The 19,957-nt window shown below is 36.6% G+C and overlaps 1 protein-coding gene across 2 annotated transcripts in view; it reads right to left on the bottom strand.

The window, feature by feature from the left end:
* The window catches only part of INVS (inversin), a 160,955-nt gene that overhangs the window by 120,013 nt on the left and 20,985 nt on the right, over positions 1-19,957 (bottom strand). For both annotated transcript variants that reach the window (XM_064580114.1, XM_064580113.1), the window contains exon 3: positions 15,311-15,477. In XM_064580114.1, coding sequence (XP_064436184.1) covers positions 15,311-15,477 — 167 coding nt within the window. The remainder of the gene's footprint in view (positions 1-15,310; positions 15,478-19,957) is intronic.

Below are 19,957 nucleotides of genomic sequence, written 5' to 3'. Positions count from 1 at the left end.
AACAATTGTAGAAGGGAACAAGTTAACTATACCTAGAGAGAGAATCAACACGATCTAGACTGAGACCATTAGTTTGGACTGAGACATCAAGTTAGGGAAGGAGTTAAGCTACAATTACAAAAAACTGCAAGAAAAAAAGAGAACTAGAGGAGGAATCCATAGATTTAAAAAGCCTTAAAAGACAAAAACCAATGTCAGTTTATAAGTTATTTGGATCCTGATTCCCAATTCAAACAAATGTAAATAACCAAACAAAAACATTTATGAGACAATATAATTTGAACATGGCTGGACTATTTTATGATACTATGATATTAAATAGTTCTTGTTAAATTTTTAGTATTACAATGATCATATTTAAAAAGAGTCATTTTCTTTTGTTTTTCTTTTTATTTATTTATTTCTTTTAAAAGATTTTATTTTTAAGTAATCTCTGCACGCAACATGGGACTTGAACTTACAAACCAGAGATCAAGAGTTGTATGCTGGGATGCTTGGGTGGCTCAGTCGGTTAACTGTCTGCCTTCAGCTCAGGTCATATCCCAGGGTCCTGGGATGGAGCCTCACAGCAAGTGCCCAGGCGGGCTCCCTGCTCAGCGGGGAGTCAGCTTCTCCCTCTCCCTCTGCCCCTCCCTCATGCTCTTGCTCACTCTCCCTCTCAAATAAACAAATAAAATCTTAAAAAACAAAAACAAAACAAAACTGCCTAGTATCCAAATTCTTCCAGCCTTGTCCTTTGTGATTCTCTGAGGGAATGGTGTCCTGTCGTGCCTTATCTGCTCTTTCATCTTGGTGGCCAAGGTCTCGCTGACAGATTACCTACTTTCCTCATTACCACAACTCAGCATGTTTTGGACTCTAGGTTGCCTTTAGCTCCACTGGCTGGGATACTGCCCACAATTCCTGGGTGGGCTTTCTTTCATGTTCTGCCTGTCCTAGGGATGTCCTCAGCCCCACACACTCTAAGTCTAGCTTGTCCACTGTCAACCGCATTACAGGTTCCACTACCGATAGACCCGTGCACAAGATTCTACACTTTTCACTCCAGGAGGTCATTTTAAAATATTATATAAGAATACTTCTCATTACTTTTTACATCTGCACAGCACTACATCATGAGGACATACTCTTTTTATTCAACCAGTCCTCTAACAGGACATTTCCCTTCATGCTCTCAATCACAAATAATGCTGCAGTTAAATAGCCTTGTGCATACATCACTTCTTATTTTTTTTTTTTAAAGATTTTATTTATTTATTTGAGAGAGAGAGAGAGCACAAGAGGGTGGAGCGGGAGAGGGAGAAGCAGACTCCCCGCCGAGCAGGGAGCCCGATGCGGGACTCGATCCCGGGACTCCAGGATCATGACCTGAGCCGAAGGCAGTCGCTTAACCAACTGAGCCACCCAGGCGCCCCCATCACTTCTTATTTTTACCAGGGTATGCTTCTAGAAGTGGAAATGTTGGGTCAGAGGTAAATGCATATTCTGGTTACTTTTGCTGGCTACTGCTGAGTTTCCCTTCATAGGGGTTGTACATGTTTTATTCCCTTCAGCAACAGTTTTGCCCCAGAGTACTCTCAAACTTTTTGACTTTTGCCAACCTGGCACATGAAAAACATCTCATTGCAATTTTAACTTGCATTTCTCTTGTGATGAACAATGTTGAGCGTATTTCCACGTATTTAAGGGCCACTCACATTCCCTTTCTTGTGAACTATCTATTCATATCTCTGGCTCATTTTTTATAGAATCATTGGTCTTTTTCTTCTCCGTTTTATGTCTTAGGGCTATTAACCCTCTGTTAGTGACATAACTTGCAAATATTGTTCCCAGTTTGTCTTTCTTCTTTTTCTTTGTTTATGATGTTTTTTGCAAGTAAAAGTCTTTCTTATTTCTATGTAGCAAGCACATTTATTAATCCTTTCCTATCCCTTCTACATTTTGATTTATAGATAGAAGGTTTGCCCTGCTCTTAGATTATGTACTGTAAACCTTCATGATATAGTAAATGCTTTGTAATATGTACACACATTACCATTCAATTAAATAACAATGTAAAGTCTGCACCTGTGTGCGCATGTAGATACACATACACAAACTCGCATAGATTGTATTAGTTCACAATCTGCACAACATTGACATGACCAGTTACGTACATGGTTAGAAGTTTAGAGCCATTACTTCAAATTCATATTTTAGCTCAAATTCCTAACAAATGGTTTGCAAAGAATCAGTTTGATGAATGACAAAGAGACCAAAAGGATTTGAATAAAAAATTTAAAGGGATATAAACCATGTCTTCTGAAATCTAAAACTGTTTGAGATAAACAGAATATACTCAATAAGTTTCTTGAAAATGAGTAGTTTTGTTGTTGAAATGTTAACTTTATGATGATTCAGAATCTGAAAGACTTTAAATATTTAGACAAAAGTTGATTTTAATATTTCAAGATGATAGTGCAACATGATATAGATTAAATACTAAAAATGTATTTGGTAAATGAATGAATGAATTACTCACCAGAATTGGAGTGGTGAACAAGTGGATTCTGATAGAGTAAACAAAATTTTTCAAGGGGCCTAATTACTACTGATGACACAGTTTAGACAAGTATAAGGAAAGAATACAACAAACTTTTAAATTGATGAAGTTAATTTTAGTAGTAGTGTTTCAATGATTAAGCTTTTCTGTAGGCAGGATCTATTTTGATATCAAAGATTAGGATGAGACTTCTGGTGACTCATATGGGGGAGAGATGACAACTATACTGAATGACAGACTCAAGAATCAAGAGGACCTCCAAAGGTTGTATGATGAACCCAATTCCATTCACCAAGTATTAATTATTTGTTAAGTACTAGGCACTGGAAATAAAAAATATGACTATCACACTCTTGCTGATATTTAGATGTTCATTGTTGGTGGGGAAATAAAATGCATAAACAACTAAATATCTTTCGGTGGGATAGGTGATATAACAGTGGTTCAATATACAAGGTACTGGAGGAACAAGGAAAGGAATGGTAAACTCTACCTAAGTACGTCTGGCAAGTTCAAATAAATGAGTAAATATGGATATAGTAAGATGCTACATTTGGGTCCAAAACCATGATATGAATATAGGATTAGTTTAAGCAGTAGTAAGCATAAAGCGAAATTAGAAGGTTTTTTTTTTTTTAAGATTTTATATATTTATTTGAGAGAAAGAGGGTGAGCAAGTGAGAGAGAGAATACAAGTGGGGGGAGAGGCAGAGGGAGAGGGAGAGGCAGACCCCTGCTGAGCAGGGAGCCTGCTTCCAGGACTCTAGGATCATGACCTGAGCTGAAGGCAGATGCTTAACCGACTGAGTCACCCAGGCATCCCAAAATTAGAAGTTTTATTTGAAAAATTTTCAATAGGAATCAACTGCATTTGGTTGCCAAAATGATAATGAGGAAAATCATGGTGTACTCTGTGCTCATCAGACTGGCATTGTATTCTATTCTAGGTGAGGGATTTAGGCAACTATATATATGCATATATGGTGAAAGGGATCAGGATGGGAAGGAGACTTGAGAGCATATATGAAGAAGGAATAAAGACATAGATAATAATAAACCTGCAGAAAAATTTTTTCGCTGGGCTAGGATGATTATTTTATTAATATATATGTCAGATCATGTCACTCCTTTCCCCCAAACCCTCCAATGCCTGCTCATTTCATTCACAGCAAAAACATATTCCTGAAAATGGCCAAAAGGCCCTATAGGATCTGACTACCATTTCTGCCACGTCCTCATTACCTACTGCTTCCCTTGGCTCACTCATTAGAACCATGCTAGCCCTAGCTCCATTGTTATTCCTCATATATTCCAGGTATGCTGCCATTTTGAGGCCTTTGTTCTAACTGTCCCTTCTGTCAGGAACAAAAGAAAGTTCTCTCAGCCATTCACATGGCTAACTTCCTCACCTCCTTCAAGTCTTGTTTCAAATGTCACTATCTTAATGAAAATTATTTTGATTACCTTATTTAAATTTACACCCTGCTCTCCCCAGTCACCTCCTCCCTGGCTTTCTGGACCCCCCTTACTTTGGCATTTTGATTATATTTCTGTTATTATATTAGTAAATGATTATTTGGGCTTTGTAAAAGCTTAACAGTCAAAGGAGGTATAAAGAGCCCTATGATTGGTCATAGGGAAAATGCTGTGCCTAGGGGCTGACAATATTCATACTGTAAGAATAATAGACACCCTGATTCCCTCTCATTCTCTTTTGAACAGTAAAATATAAGTAGGTAAAAAAACAATAAGAGAAAATTATATGAACAAATACAATCCTATGGCATAAGGAGGCAATTATCAAATTAATGCTCAGATTTCCTTTGGAATTGATGTTAGACACAAAATTAATTTTTAAAAGTTTAAATGAAAAGTAAATGGATCTGAAGTTCCTTTTTATCAGCTGTAAAAATATTCACTGGCCCTGTGCCCAGAGTTTAAAAGAAATCAGCATGAGTCTAATGAAAAACAAGCTGTAGGTCTCAGGGAAATTCAATATATACTCTTTCTTTTCCTTTTAGTTTTTGATTGGTTTCCATGGGAATCTAGGCTTGTGGGGAATCTCTAATCTATTCATAGAAAGCAGATGCTTGTATTTTCATGACTTAGTAAAACTGGGGGTCAGTGAAGAGATAAAGATGATTAGAAAATGACCATGGTTATAGGAAACAGGAACATGTTCAAAACAAAATTCGGTGAGCCACATGGATTTTAAAATACAATCTGTAAGGCTACTCTGCTGTGTTTGAGAGGTGTCATAACATTAAGGTAAAATACTGCACTTAAAAGTGGAAGCTCTGGAGGCACCTGGTGGGGTGGGGGGGAGGGGGCCTCAGTCAGTTAAGCGTCCAACTCTTGATTTCAGCTCAGGTCATGATCTCAGAGTCGTGAGATCAAGCCCCACATTAGGCTCCATGCCCGGTGTGCAGCCTGTTTAGGATTCTCTCTGTCCCTCTCCTTCTCCCACTACCCCCTCCCTCTCTTTAAAAAAAAAAAGAAGAAGTGGAAGTTCTGAGTTTAATTCTGAATCTGGCCCATGAGAAGGAAACCCTTAAGTACTTCTTTGGGGGTTTGCCTGGGAAACTGGATCTGGGAATGACACTAGGCCAGAAGAATTGTAAGACTGAGAAAGTAAGCCTCCAAAAAGTACTTAAGTTTTCTTTCAGTGGAGCATTATTAGGAGCACTGAGCTGGGAATCAGAAAAGCAAGGTAATTCCTGACTCTGTAAGTATCAAAGTGACCTAGAAGAATTCAGTTAAACTATACCTCAGTTTATTTATACAGAATAGATAATATTTAACTGTTCTGACTGCTATAAAGCTGCTATGGAACTAAATGAATGTTTTTTTTTTTAACTGGAATTATGTTAGAAAAATTCAAAGTAGTGATTTCAATCAAGGTTTGTTAACATGTTCTTCCTTGTCATTACAAATTTCATCCACGCAAGTAGACATACATTAACTATCATGAAAGTATTAAAGGACAGATAGGTTTTGGTTTCAATTCTCAGATTTGTTTAAAAGCAGACCAACTCTGGATTTGGTCGGAATGCTCTTGAATATATAATATTATATAATATATAATCCTAAATATCTGAAACTAGTTTCTAGGGACATCTGGGTAGCTCAGTTGGTTAAGTGTCTGACTCTTGATCTCAGATCAGGTCTTGATCTCAGGGTCATGAGTTCAAGCCCCAAGTTGGCCTCCATGTTGGGCACGGAGCCTATTTAAAAAAAGAAAGAAAGGAAGGAAGGAAGGAAGGAAGGAAAGAAGGAAGGAAGGAAAGAAGGAAGGAGGGAGGGAAGGAAGGAAGGAAGGAAGGAAGGAAGGAAGGAAGGAAGGAAGGAAGGAAGGAAGGAAGGAAGGAAGAAACCAGTTTCTAAACTGGAAAACCAGAGGACAGGTTTAGAGATAATTTCTAAATACTCAGAGGACAAACTTGAAGCTTATTTGGAAACCTCAGAAGTTGGAATATACTGAAGCAAAGATTCTTTAGCCTGGGACTTTCTGCCTGCCTGGAAAAGGCAGCCTAGCTAGGGTTGAAGTCAAATGGGGCAAACTGTAAGAGTGTCTAACATAACTCGCCTCAGTCCAGAGATTTCTTGAGAGATCATTAACATTCCAGAACATAAGGGTCTCATACACTCAGACTTTCCTACATTTCTAAGTAATGTGGGCATCACTGTTATCTTTTGGTGCCTTCTTTTAGGAGCATATCAATGGCCAAAACCTCATTTGTTTACTCTTCACATATTTACTGGCTAAATAGTTTGTGGTGGAGCGGGCACTTATTAAATTATTTTAAAATGAACTAATGCGTGAATACAGCCACAGAGAAGCCCAAAAGTACCTACTAAACACCTCCAGGTGATTTTGATGCATGCTCTAGTTTATAGGGCTTTCCTAGAGCTCCTGAAGCTAACACTGGGGAAATGTGACCAAAATGCTTCAAAGCCTAGGTCAGGAACTATTCTTTTTTTCTAAAAAGATTTTATTTATTTATTTATTGACAGAGAGAGACACAGCAGAGAGGGAACATAAGCAGGGGGAGTGGGAGAGGGAGAAGCAGGCTTCCCGCGGAGCAGAGAGCCCAATGCGGGGCTCAATCCCAGGACCCTGGGTTCATGACCTGAGCAGAAGGCAGACGCTTAACGACTGAGCCAGCCAGGCGCCCCCAGGAACTATTCTTGATTCCATTCTTCCTTATTCTACCTACAAATAATACTCATCAAGTTCTGGAATTTTACCATTTTTTAAAAATAATTTTTAAATTGAGGCATAATATATTCATATATATAATAAAGTAGATAAATCTTAAGTATATAGACTGCTTTTTATGTAATCAACATACAGATCAAGATATAGATCATTTCCAGCACCCCTGAAAGCTTCCTTTATGCCCCTTTTTAGTTAGTATCTATATATTGGGTAACCAAGAATCTGATTTGAATCACCATATAGTTTTGCCTGTTCTTAAAATCTGTATAAATAGCTGACTTCTTTTTTTTTAATAGCTGACTTCCTTCACTCAGCATGATGTCTACGAAATTATTCATGTGCTGCAATGTATTAGTAGTTCATTATTTTTTATTGTATAGTGTCCCATTGTAGGAATACATCATAGTTTATTTACCCATTTGCCTATTAATATGCATTTGAGTGATTTGTGCTACTAAGAATGTTTGCTATTATAAATAAAGCTATCATGTACATTCTCATACATGCCTCTTGGTAGAATGAGGCACTTATTTCTCTTAGGTATTACTGGGATTGAAGTGTGAATTGTGGTGATTCTGTGTGTATGTGTGTGTGTGTGTGTTCAGCTTTGTTAGAGTCAAACTGCTTTCTAGAGTAGATTAATCAATTTGTATTCTCACTAAAAATATTCCAGTTGTTCCATATCCTCACCATCAATTGGTATTATCAGACTTTTTCATTCTAGACATTCAGATGGTTGTATAGTATCTCACTGTGGCTTTTAATTTGCATTTATCTAATTAGTATGAGGTTGAACACACTTTCATGTGTCTTTTGAGCATCTGTATATAATCTTTTGTGAACAGAGCTACACGTTTCAACATATACCTCAAAAGCAAGAAATCTCAAAAACATAATTTAAAAAAGTAAGTTGGGGAATGACACAAATATAACACCATTTATATAAAGATTTTAAAAATGTGAAATACTATTGTTTATGGTTATATCCATATAAAGTAAAGGTAGAAAACTATGCCTGGGAATTGAAACCACCAAAATTAAGATAGACTGAGAAGGCAGCAAAAGAGGGGAATGGGATTTGGGAGGATAAATAGAAAACTTCAAGTGCATCTATACTGTTTTATTTCATTTAAGAAAATCTGGAAGAAAAATTAAAAAATATTCAGTTTTCTCTCTTCTGGGTATTATGTACCTGCGTATTTTTTATGATAATTCTCTATTTTTACCTATAATTTTAAAATAATTAATTTAAACATCGGGGTGCATGTATCCCTTTGAATTAGTATTCTGTATTCTTTGGGTAAATACCTGGTACTGCAGTTGCTGGGTCATAGGGTAGTTCTATTTTTAACTTTTTTTTTTTTTAAGATTTTATTTATTTATTTGACAGAGAGAGAGAGCGAGCAGGGGAAGCAGGAGAGGGAGAAGCAGGCTCCCCGCTGAGTAGGGAGCCCAATGCGGGGCTCGATCCCAGGACCCTGGGATCATGACCTGAGCCTAAGGCAGCCATTTAACCGACTGAGCCACCCAGGCGCCCCTATTTTTAACTTTTTGAGGAAAAGCAATACTGTTTTCCAGAGTGGCTGCACCAGTTTGCATTCCCACTAACAGTGCATGAGGGTTCCCCTTTCTCTGCATCCTCGCCAACACCTGTTGTTTCTTGTGTTGTTGATTTTAGCCATTCTCACAAGTGTGAGGTGATATCTCATTGTAGTTTTGATTTGCATTTCCCTGACGATGAGTGATGTTGAGCATCTTTTCATGTGTCTTTTGGCACCCCAATGTTTATAACAGCATTATCTACAATAGCTAAACAATGGAAACAGCCCAAATGTCTAATGACCGATGAATGGATAAAGATGGGGTATACAAACACACACACAGGAATATTACTCAGCTCTAAAAAAGAATGAAATCTTGCCATTTGCAACAACATGGATGGACCTAGAGAGTATAATGCTAAGTGAAACAAGTCAGAGAAAGACAAATACTATATGATTTCACTCATATGTGGAATTTAACAAACAAAAAAATGAGCAAAGCGGGGGGGAAGAGAGAGAGAGGCAAACCAAGAAACAAACTCTTAACAACTATAGAGAATAAACTGATGGTCACCAGAGGGGAGGTAGGTGGAGGGATGGGTGAAATAGGTGATGGGGATTAAGGAGGGCACTTGTCCTGAGGAGCACCAGGTGTTGTACATAAGTGTTGAATCACTAAATTATACACCTGAAACTAATATTACACTGTACCTTAACTATACTGGAATTTAAGTAAAAACTTAAAAAAATAATTAATTTAAAAAATAAGACAAAAAATATTCAGGTTTAGGCAAAGGCAAAAAGAGTAATGAGTAATTTACCAAGAAAGAGAACTGAAAGGAGAATTGGCTCAATTTCTTCATCCAGTAACAAATTGGACTAGACTGTCCTGAAGGGCTTTTTTATCTGTGACATCTACTGATTCCTAAAGAGTAGTTTGGGGCACCTGGGTGGCTCAGTCGTTAAGCGTCTGCCTTTGGCTCAGGTCATGATCCCAGGGTCCTGGGATCGGGTCCCACATCGGGCTCCCTGCTCGGCAGGAAGCCTGCTTCTCCCTCTCCCACTCCCCCTGCTTGTGTTCCTGCTCTCGCTATCTCTCTCTCTGTCAAATAAATAAATAAAATCTTTAAAAAAAAAAAAGAGTAGTTTGAAGTTTATACCTATACTGCAGTATGATGAATAGCAATAATATTGACAACCTACAGTCTTAGGAAGCATATTTCTCTACCAAGCAAAATGCTTTGTATCTAAGGAAACATCATTCCTAAAAAGCAGACAGGGAGAAGTGTATTATTCCATTTTATAGATGAAGAAACTGAGGCATAGAAGGGTGATATCTGATGGGAAATTAAGCTCACGGAGTCTTGTAAAATACTGCTAGCAAAATTATAAGGGAGTGGGATGGATAATGAAAAGGAGGAATAAATATAACAACTAATTTACACTTCAACAGTTTTGAAGATCATACCATTCATAATAAATCTATCTGATGTTCAAATTTATTGATTGATTCATTCCTTCATTCATGTATTTATTAAACAAACATGAACTGAGTCTTTTTTAAATGGCAGAGTTGTGCTAAGACTGGAACTAATAAATAAGACATAGCCTCTGCCTTCAAATAGCATTAGTTGGGTGGAATATAGATTAACAGTGGTAGGGAGGGAGTTAAATATAAGTATATATATGTATGTGTATGTACATATATGTGTATACACAGGAATATAGACTTCCAGGGGACTGGGAGGTGGATTGTTTGGTGTGTTCGTGTATAAGTGTGAGTGTGTATAAAATAAGGGAATCCAATATCCTTATACTGTCACCTGGTATTAAAGTTTTCCCGAAAAGTTTTAGAGATATTCTACTCTTCTCCTTTAATTTTTATAAGTCATTAACATGGAAATAATATATCTTGAAAATGAATATTAAAATTAATATTCAGTTTTCATAGATGACTTGAGAATTCTGTGGTGAATTAAAAAAAAAAACCACAACACAACCACAGTCTGAAGCTTCTTTAGTTTTTGTGTTTAACATGATATAATTTTTCAAAGTGGGTAGCCTTAATCTTCTTGAAGCCAAATTAATAACCTCCTGGAAGATTAAAAATGCATAACTATTAACATTTAGTAAGGTTGCTAAGGCTTTTTTATCCTTGTTAACAAAGAAATGCATCTGTGGAAGTCAGAGAAATAGTAGATTCCCTGGAGGAAAACATTTCTAACAATTAGATATCTTTTGTGAGAAACCCAGAAAAGGTATGACTGATTGCTTTCTTGGATTAAACTGAAGGTACAAATGAAAAACACATTAGGTACAGATGTTCAGTATATTGGGATTAATTTTATTCTTGTGGGTACCATTTTCTTAGCTGCTTGGACTAATAGCAATTTGTTTCCAGAGTAGTGAAGACGTGTCAAAATAACTAAGCCAATCAGCACGGTTTAGTAAGTTTTTCCTATATATGTATTTTGAAACTGGATAAATGTTTCTAATAAACAAAATGTCTAGCATTTGTATTAATAATGACTTTCTATATAAGTAACCCAAAGTGTATTCATTCATTCAACCAAGACATGTCAGACACCGTGTTAGGTTCTAGGAGATTCAAAAATAAATAAAACAAGGCTCTTGCCTGGAGATCCAGTTTAGTGGGAAAGAGACAAGCAATAATTACAATACAAGGTAATGGGCTTCTAATGGAGACATGAACAAAATGCTATGGGAACAAGAGTTTTTCCTACAAATAAACCTAATGAAAAATAACATAATTAGTTCACTATCACAAAAAAGCAAAAACATAATAAATAACATATGGGAATGGCTGACCTTCAGGTCGTAGTAATAAATGACTATTTACATGGCATGGCTGTTGATATTTTATAAAACACTCAGATATATAAGGGAGACAGGCCAGCTTTAATTATCACTTTATATCTTTATCCATGATCTTTGTAAGCAACTTAAGAGCAGGGATCATGTCTTTCATCTTTGTATTCCAAGGCCCTAGCACAGCACCTGTTACATAGTAACAGTATGAACATATGTTGAATGAATGCATTCATGCACATACATATGAATATTGATGATTACACAAATAGCACACTTCTGAGTTCACAGATAACAGAATTAAGTGGGATAGACAATACTTGAAAAGAATATTTGATATGCGATGTATCGGAGAGGTTCACTAAACAAAGACAAATGGAAATTTAATAGGGATCAGCATGGAGAGTACTTTTTTACAGCAGACATATGTGATTCATTTTTTAATATTTCCTCTAGGTGTATAATCATGACTACATAGTAGACATTTGGCAACTATTTAATGAATGAACTGTTCTACCTCTACAATATATCTCTTGGATCGAACTCCTCCTCTCTATTGACCTGAACTGTAATAGCTTTCTAAAGATCTCCTCTCTCTTCCTCTTCTAAAAGAGCTTTAGTTGCCATATTCATCTCCCTAAAGTACTTTGATGGTGTAACTTTTATTTTCAAATTTCCTAAATAGCTCCCTTGTATTGGGACACTTTATTTAAAAACCATAATTAAAGACAAAACAAAACAAAAAACCATAGGAAGTACATAGTCCAAAAGCCTGGTACTGGCACACAGCGCAGCACTAAAATAGCTAAAAATTAATGAGCTAGGTTGCCCTGGGAAAATTATTCATATGACTTAAAATATAAAATAACTAATGGACCCCTACACAAAAATCAACTTGTTATTTATTAAAGACTTACATTGGAAAGAAAATATAGGACAATTTTAAAACAATCTCTGCTTAGCTGAGAAACCCAGCTGTTGTTTACTGCTGGGTTTCTTTGAGCCTCGCCCGGCACCAAGCACAGTTTACGAATCTACTAATGATTTGCAAGGAATTTGTACCCAGATTTTTGGGTTCCTTCTCTGTAGTTCCCTTCTCTCCAGGATTTTGCCCTTCCACGTTCCAGCTACTGCTAACACCAGACTCTTCCTGTGGTTTCTCAGCCTGCTAGGGTTGTATTCTTTTGCATTCCACTTTGGAAAATGTCTTAAAGGATACAGCCAGATAAATGTGGTCCTCATTTCCCATGCTTCTCTTCTCTGAATGATTGTAATTTCTTAGATCCAGCTTATGCTGACCATTCTCAATGCCTTCAAACAATGTATATATATTTTGTTCAGTCTTTATAAATGTTTTTGGCGGGTGAGTTATTCTAAAATAAGTGGTTACAGCCAGAACTGATGCCTCGTCATGAAAGTCTTTTGTTGAATGCTCATTTTTCTTCCTTTCCTTTCTTTTCTTTTCTTGTCTTTTCTTTCGAGAGAGAGTGCACGGGCAAGTGCCAGGGGTGGGAGGAGGAACAGAGGGAAAGAGAAAGAATCCCAAGTGAACTCCATGCCCAGTGTGGAGCCTGATGCTGGGTTCGATCCCACAACCCTGAGATCATGACCTGAGCCAAAATCAAGAGTCGGATGCTCAACCCACTGAGACACCCAGGCGCCCCCCCCATTCTTTTCTATCTTTAACCATTCAATCGTTATTTTACATTGTGTTTCTAATGATGCCAATATTGAAGGTTTCTGAGGGAATAAATTTGTTTATTGTTTCTGCTGGCTCTCATTCATGGTAGATCGCTTCCTCAAATATTTGGGGATCTTTCACTGTGAGATCTTGTTTGGTCTATGTAATATGGGGGAATCCTGGAAGTTTAGGGTGAAGATGTTTTCTCTAAAGAGAATTTGTGTTTTTGTCTGCTCAGAGGCAGGGTTACTATAGACCTGGGACATATCTCCAACTACTCTTTGAGAATGATTTCTAGACTCTTCACAATCTTACTCCTGTTGGATCTATACTATCTCTGATTTTTAAAATAATGGTGCTTTTGCATAAAGCCCAAAATCAAACACGATACCCAGTTTTGATCTGGACAGAGTAGAGTACTAATGATTTATTACCACTCTTGTTTTGGAAATTCTACTAGGGCTAGTATAGCTAAAGATACATTACCGCTTTTGGCAAATATGTAAAAACAATCCACAACACAGAGAAAGGGGGAAATGCGTAATTAGCAGAGAGTCAAAAGACCATGAAACGTGTTATTTATGAAATCTGCTATGTAAATTGTCACATGTAAATCATAGTTCTATTTATTCTTTGATGCTGTAGAAAATCACAATTTAAAAAAATAAAGGAGAAACAAAAAGCAAAAGAAAACAATGCACTGCATCTTGTGAACAGACTTATAACTGACCCCTTCTCTCACCTTTTTGGTCACATTATACCTCTACAGAGATGACATACTGGAGGCTCATCAACTCAAACCCCCAGTTTTTTCACATGACCCACTTGATGTGAAGTTAGGGTCCTCCAACCTACATTTTTTTCAAGTTGGGTTTTAAACCTAAATGAACCACAATGAAAAATCTAAAGTGTATCAAATTCATAATACTGAGGCTATTTCCAATCTGAAATGTTTACTTTTTTATGATAACAAGTTAAATAGAGTTACCCTTCCTGAGTGAATAATTTTAACAGCTGATAAGCCTAGGTGAAAGGTTATAAATACCTGGGCAGTAGTTAAAACCGAAATTGAAAATGAGGGAGATTTTTTAAAAATTACTATATTGAAAAGCAAATTCAAGAGCAATAACTTTGGGAATAACCTGACAGACCTAACTGATCACAGCATGTAACTAACATATTCAATAGTATATCTTAATGTCAGTCTCTTTTTATGTATTCAACTAATGGAAAGAGGTGTTTTTCTAACCCCTCAATTAATCAGCTATATCTGGTTCACATTTTTTAATGGGAAATAACTCTAATAGTTTCTGCTGGATCTAACTAATTTTTATTGCTTTTTATTCCAAAAATATATGTCTAAAGTAATAAAAAGGAAAATATCAGGCACTGGAAATATATTTTATACACCATAATTTTATGGAGGGAAAAATCATTTTCAGATAAATAAGTCTTTCAATAAATTTAGAAGTCTCCCATTTTAATTTTTTGATATATTTATCTTAAAAATCTCAGCTCTTAACAATGCCTTTAAAAAACCTGAAATCCTTTTTACTGGCAATATAGTTTCAGATTTTTAAAAAGTTGAAATACATTTAGAAAATAAATTTCTTTTATGCTTCTTAAAGCCCATACTTTAAGAGAGACTGCAAGTTTTGGGGTTTTTTAAAAAGATTTTATTTATTTATTTGACAGAGAGAGACACAGTGAGAGAGGGAACACAAGCAGGGGGAGTGGGAGAGGGAGAAGCAGGCTTCCCGCCGAGCAGGGAGCCCGATGCGGGGCTTGATCCCAGAACTCTGGGATCATGACCTGAGCCGAAGGCAGACGCTTAATGACTGAGCCACCCAGGCACTGCGAGAGACTGCAAGTTTTTGTTGTAAAAGTAATTAATACTTGTCAGGGGAAAATTTTTAAACAGTAAAAAGTACCAAAATTCATACACACTACCAATATTAAAACACAACCACTATTACTATCTTAGTGTTGGGGTGCCTGGGTGCCTCAGTCAGTTAAGCATCTGCCTTTGGCTGGTCCTGGGATCGAGCCTCATGTAGGGCTCTCTGCTCAGTGGGGAGTCCGCTTCTCCCTCTCTCCCTCTGTGCTTTCTCTCGCTCTCTCTCAAATAAATGAATGAAATCTTTAAAATATATATATATCTTAGTGTTTTTCTTTCTGGGCTTTGCTTTTCCCCTATGCATAAACTGATTTGTAATAGAGTTTAATCATATTATACATACAATTTTGATTCTTTTTCCTTTACTTAACCTTAGATCATAAAATGAATTCCATTGCTCAAGGAACTTGGACAAATGAATGGAGCCACTGATGATTATCTATATTTTATTCTCTGCAGTTTAGACTGTTTTTAGAGAAAGCACATGAAACTAAAAGTCACATACTTGCGATTTCTTTATCATCTGTCAATTGTACAGTTCCATTAATCAACTTATAAATACCTCACAAAGGTTTAACTTCAAAGTAATTTAACTTCTCACCTTTTGAGCTGCAAGATGGAGGGCTGTTCTCTGGCTGTGGTCAGTTTTATTAACATCTGCTCCTGCCTTCAGAAGAGCATCTGCACAATCCAGTCTGTCAGCCAACACACAATACATAAGTGGTGTCCTCCCAAATTGATCTTCTTTGTCTTTAAGGGCTGAGTTTCCTATGAGTGTAAGAAACAGATAGTGATATTTGATAATTGCTGTTGTTATTACTAATATAACTAGGAGCTACATTTACTAACTTTATTAGCAAGCTCTTTGTTAAATCATGAAATATATGCCACTTTTACTTACCCTATGAAATAGATATTACCATCCCCATATTATAGGAAACTGAGACTCAGTTAAGTAACCTGTTTATACTACACTGAAAGTAGGTGGAGCTAAAATTCAAACTGATAATTGATTCTAAAGGCCACATTCTTTTTTTTTTTTTTAAAGATTTTATTTATTCATTTGAGACAGAGAGATACAGAGAGAGAGCATGAGCAGGGTGAGAGGCAGAGGCAGAGGGAGAGGGAAAAGCAGACACCCCACTGAGCCAGGAGCCTGACGTGGGACTCGATCCAGGACCTAGAGATCATGACCTGACCCGAAGGCAGACGTTTAACCATCTGAGCCATCCAGGTCCCCAAGGCCATATTCTTAACTACTATATGTTATGCTGAATTAATATTGTGAGATATGGACCTACTAATTTTCCTCACTCACTCCTTTCTTTTATAGATTAAACGCTAAGCATTGTGGTATGTTTTTATGAGAGATACAAAACTGAATCATGATTGGCTTCCCATTTTTGACAATATAGAGCAAATGCATACTACCCTGATTCTCCTGCTAATTACAACTAAAAACCCCAGGCAAAATACATGAAAGGTGGAGAAAAGAAGGCAAACTGTCTAGGGACTATGGGACTCAGAACAACCTGATGGTGAGTTCCCTGTCAGTCTGTCTTTCTTTTCTTATTTTTTTTTTCCTCCTAAATACAGTCTGGGGGTTAAAGTAGCCCAAAACCAGAAACACCAAAGAGCAGATACAAAATTCCCCAGGAAGCCTGCTCTCTCCAGTCAAAAGACTGGGAAGAGGGTAGCCCTTGGAGCGCTTATACTTGGCTCTACTCAAAGCACATACAATGAAAGAAACTGCACCTCTTTACCTCCCCACTGGGCACAGCAGAGACTGTGGGGAGGAGCCCTATAAACCATCATGTCCTGAATTAAGCAAAGGATAGCAATGAAGTAGTATCTTACCCCTTCCTGACTAGAGAAGCAGGGAGGATTATGGAGAGGAGGAAGCAATTCTTTAAATTGGTGCATGAAGTCATAAACAACTCTGAAAAACCCTTGTGGAAACTAACCAGAATCAAAGTAGCAAAAGTTTCAAGAATTGAACTATGGGTGGAATATTGCCCAGGTTCTAAATTAGCTTGGGTAGCACATAAGTAGGGCAGACCAGAAGAGCTGTGAAAAATAACTTCACATTAGAACCACAGTCCACAAAACTGGAACAGAAAGTTCATTCTAAGCCTAAACAGATTGGCAGTCTATTAAATAGAAGATTTAAATAGGATCCAGAGTCTCATAACATAATACACATAATGTCCAAGATACAATCCAAAATTATTAGACAAACCAAGAACCAGAAAAACATTAACTTAAACCAGAAAAAATGATCAACAGACACCAATACTGTGATGATAAAGATGTAAGAATTATCTGACAAGGATTTTATTTTATTTATTTTAAAAGATTTTATTTATTTGAGAGAGAGCACAAGTGGTGGTAGGGGGGAGCAGAGGGAGAGGGAGAAGCAGACTCCCCACTGAGCAGGGAGCCCAATGCGGGGCTCGATCCCAGTACTTCAAGATCATGACCCGAGCCAAAGGCAGATGCTCAACTAACTGAGCCACCCAGGTGCCCCTATCTGACAAGGATTTTAAAGCAACTATAATAAAAGTGCTCCAAAAAGCAATTATGAACATTCTTGAAACAAACGGAAAATACAAAGTCACAGCAAAGAAAGATAGAATATAAAGATGAACCAAATGAAAATTTCAGAATAATAAGCATTTAATAAATAAGCAAGCAAATAACATAACTAAAATAAAAGCCTCACTGAATGGAGATGACAGAGGAAAGAATCATTGAACTTGATGATAGACCAATAAATATTATTCAATCTGAACAGCTGATAGAAAACACAGAAACAAAAAGAATCCACAGAATCTCAGGGCTCTCTGGGACAATAACAAAGGACCTACCATTCATGTCATCAGGTTCCAGAAAGAGAAGAAAAAGAATGAAGGGCTAAAAACATATGTGAAGGAATAACGGCTGGAAAGAGTGCAAATATGGTGAAAGACACAGACCTACAGATTTAAAAAGCTGAGCAAAACTCAAAACAGAATAAACCTCTAGAAACCTATGGTACATCAATCATAATCAAATTCCTGAAAACTAAAGAAGAAGAAAAAAATCATGACAGCAGCCAGAAAGAAAAAACACATTATCTATAGATGAAAAACAATTCAAATAACAGTGTATTTCTCATGAGAAACTATGGAGTCCAGAAGGCAATGACACAACATTTTTCAAGTGTTGGGGGGTAAGGGTGGGGATGAACTGTCAACCAAGAATTCTATATCCAGTGCTTGCCTAGGACTGGGGAGAAGGGGAGGTGTTAAAGGGGTCATAGCTAAAGGGGATAGGATTTCTTCTGGGGAGGGGTAATTGTTCTAAAATTAATTGTGGGGGCACCTGGGTGGCTCAGTCATTAAGCTTCTGCCTTCAGCTCAGGTCATGATCCCCGGGTCCTGGGATCAAGCCCCCCACCAGGCTCCCTGCTCCGCGGGAAGCCTGCTTCTCCCTCTCCCACTCCCCCTGCTTGTGTTCCCTCTCTCGCTGTGTCTCTCTCTATCAAATAAATAAATAAAAATCTTAAAAAAATAAAAATAAAAAAAAATAAAATTAATTGTGGTGATGTTTCTACAACTCTGTGAATATACGAAACCCACTGAATTGTACTTTAAATTGGTGAATTGTATGGTATGGATATATGGAATCTCAATAGAGCTGTTACAAATAGCCCCACTACATATAATTTAAAATGGAATACTAAAAACATTCAAGAAATTCAGAGAAGACAGGAAAGAGAAAAAAACAGGAATGAAAAACAGAGGGAACAGTAAACACATAGTAAGCTGGAAATCTTAAATCTTAACATTAATAATTACATTAAAGGTAAATGATAAAAAACACACCAATAAAAAAAGAGATGGATAAAAAAAAGATCCAACTACATGCTATTTATAAGAAACTCACTTGAAATATAACAAGTAGGTTAAAAGTAAAAGAATGAGCACAGATATACTATGTAAACACGAATTAAAAGAAAGCTGATTAACATCAGATATTAATATCTTATAAAATAGACTTCAGAGCAAAGACAACTACCAGGACAAACAGAAACATTACATAATGATAAAGGGATCAATTCACCAAGAATACATAACAATCCTAAATGTGTATGTACTAAATCATGGAGCTTCAAAATACATGTAGCAAAAACTGACAGAATTGTATGAAACATTTGAAAAATTTACAATTATAATTGGTAACCTCAATACTCCTCTTAGTAAGTGCTTGAACTGCTAAAATGAAAAGCAGCAAGGATAGAAAAGAACGGAATACCACTATAAAGCAGCAGGATATAACTGATATTTATTGATCATGTCACTCAATAACAGCCAGATATGTAATCTTTTAAAACACTGATGGGACCATTCACCAAAAGAGACCCTGGTCATAAAACAAGCATTAACAGATTTAAAAAAATGAAGTTATACAAAGTATATTCTCTGACAATAATGTAATTAAACTAGAAATCAATAACAGAAAGATAATGGGAAATCACTGAATATGTAGGAATTAAACACCACATAGATAATCCACGAGTTACAGAGAAAACCTCAAGGGAAATTAAAAAACATAATTAAATGAATGAAAATAATAGTAGTGTTGTAAGGTTCCTACTCTACACATGAGGGGGCTTGGAAGGAAATATACAGCATGAGTACTTGCATTACAGTAGAACAACAGCTTCAAATCAATGATCTATCCTTCTACCTGAGGACACTAAAATAAGACCAAATTTAATCCAAAACAAGCAGAGGAAGTACATAACAAAGATAAGAGCAGAGATCAATGAAATTAAAATTAGAAAACACTAGAGAAAAATCAATGAAGCTAAAAGTTGGTTCTTAGAAAATATCAATGAAATTGATAAATCTCTGATCAGAGTGATCATTAAAAACAGAGCAGACAGAAATTTCCAATATCAGAAATGAAAGCAGGGACAACACTATGGAGCCTGAAGTCATTAAATGGAAAATACGGGATTATAAACAATTTTATGCCCATAAATTCAAACTTAAATAGCCGAGAGAGAGAGAGAAAGAGAGAGACATAGATGAATAGGATAGAATTGAGAGTACTGAAATAGACCTATAAAAGGATATGATCAATTGATTTTTGACAAAGGTGCAAAGGCAAATCAATGGATAGTCTTAAACAGATGATACTGCAAAAACTGGAATTCATATCCAAAACCAAAAAATGAACAAACAAGAAACTCTCAACCTAT

This window comes from Mirounga angustirostris, unplaced genomic scaffold, assembly GCF_029215605.1.
Source record: "Mirounga angustirostris isolate CCGP_5_RB_7025 unplaced genomic scaffold, mMirAng1.0.hap1 SCAF_15, whole genome shotgun sequence".
Taxonomy (NCBI): Eukaryota; Metazoa; Chordata; class Mammalia; order Carnivora; family Phocidae; genus Mirounga; species Mirounga angustirostris.
This window is presented reverse-complemented; position numbering and strand designations above follow the sequence as displayed.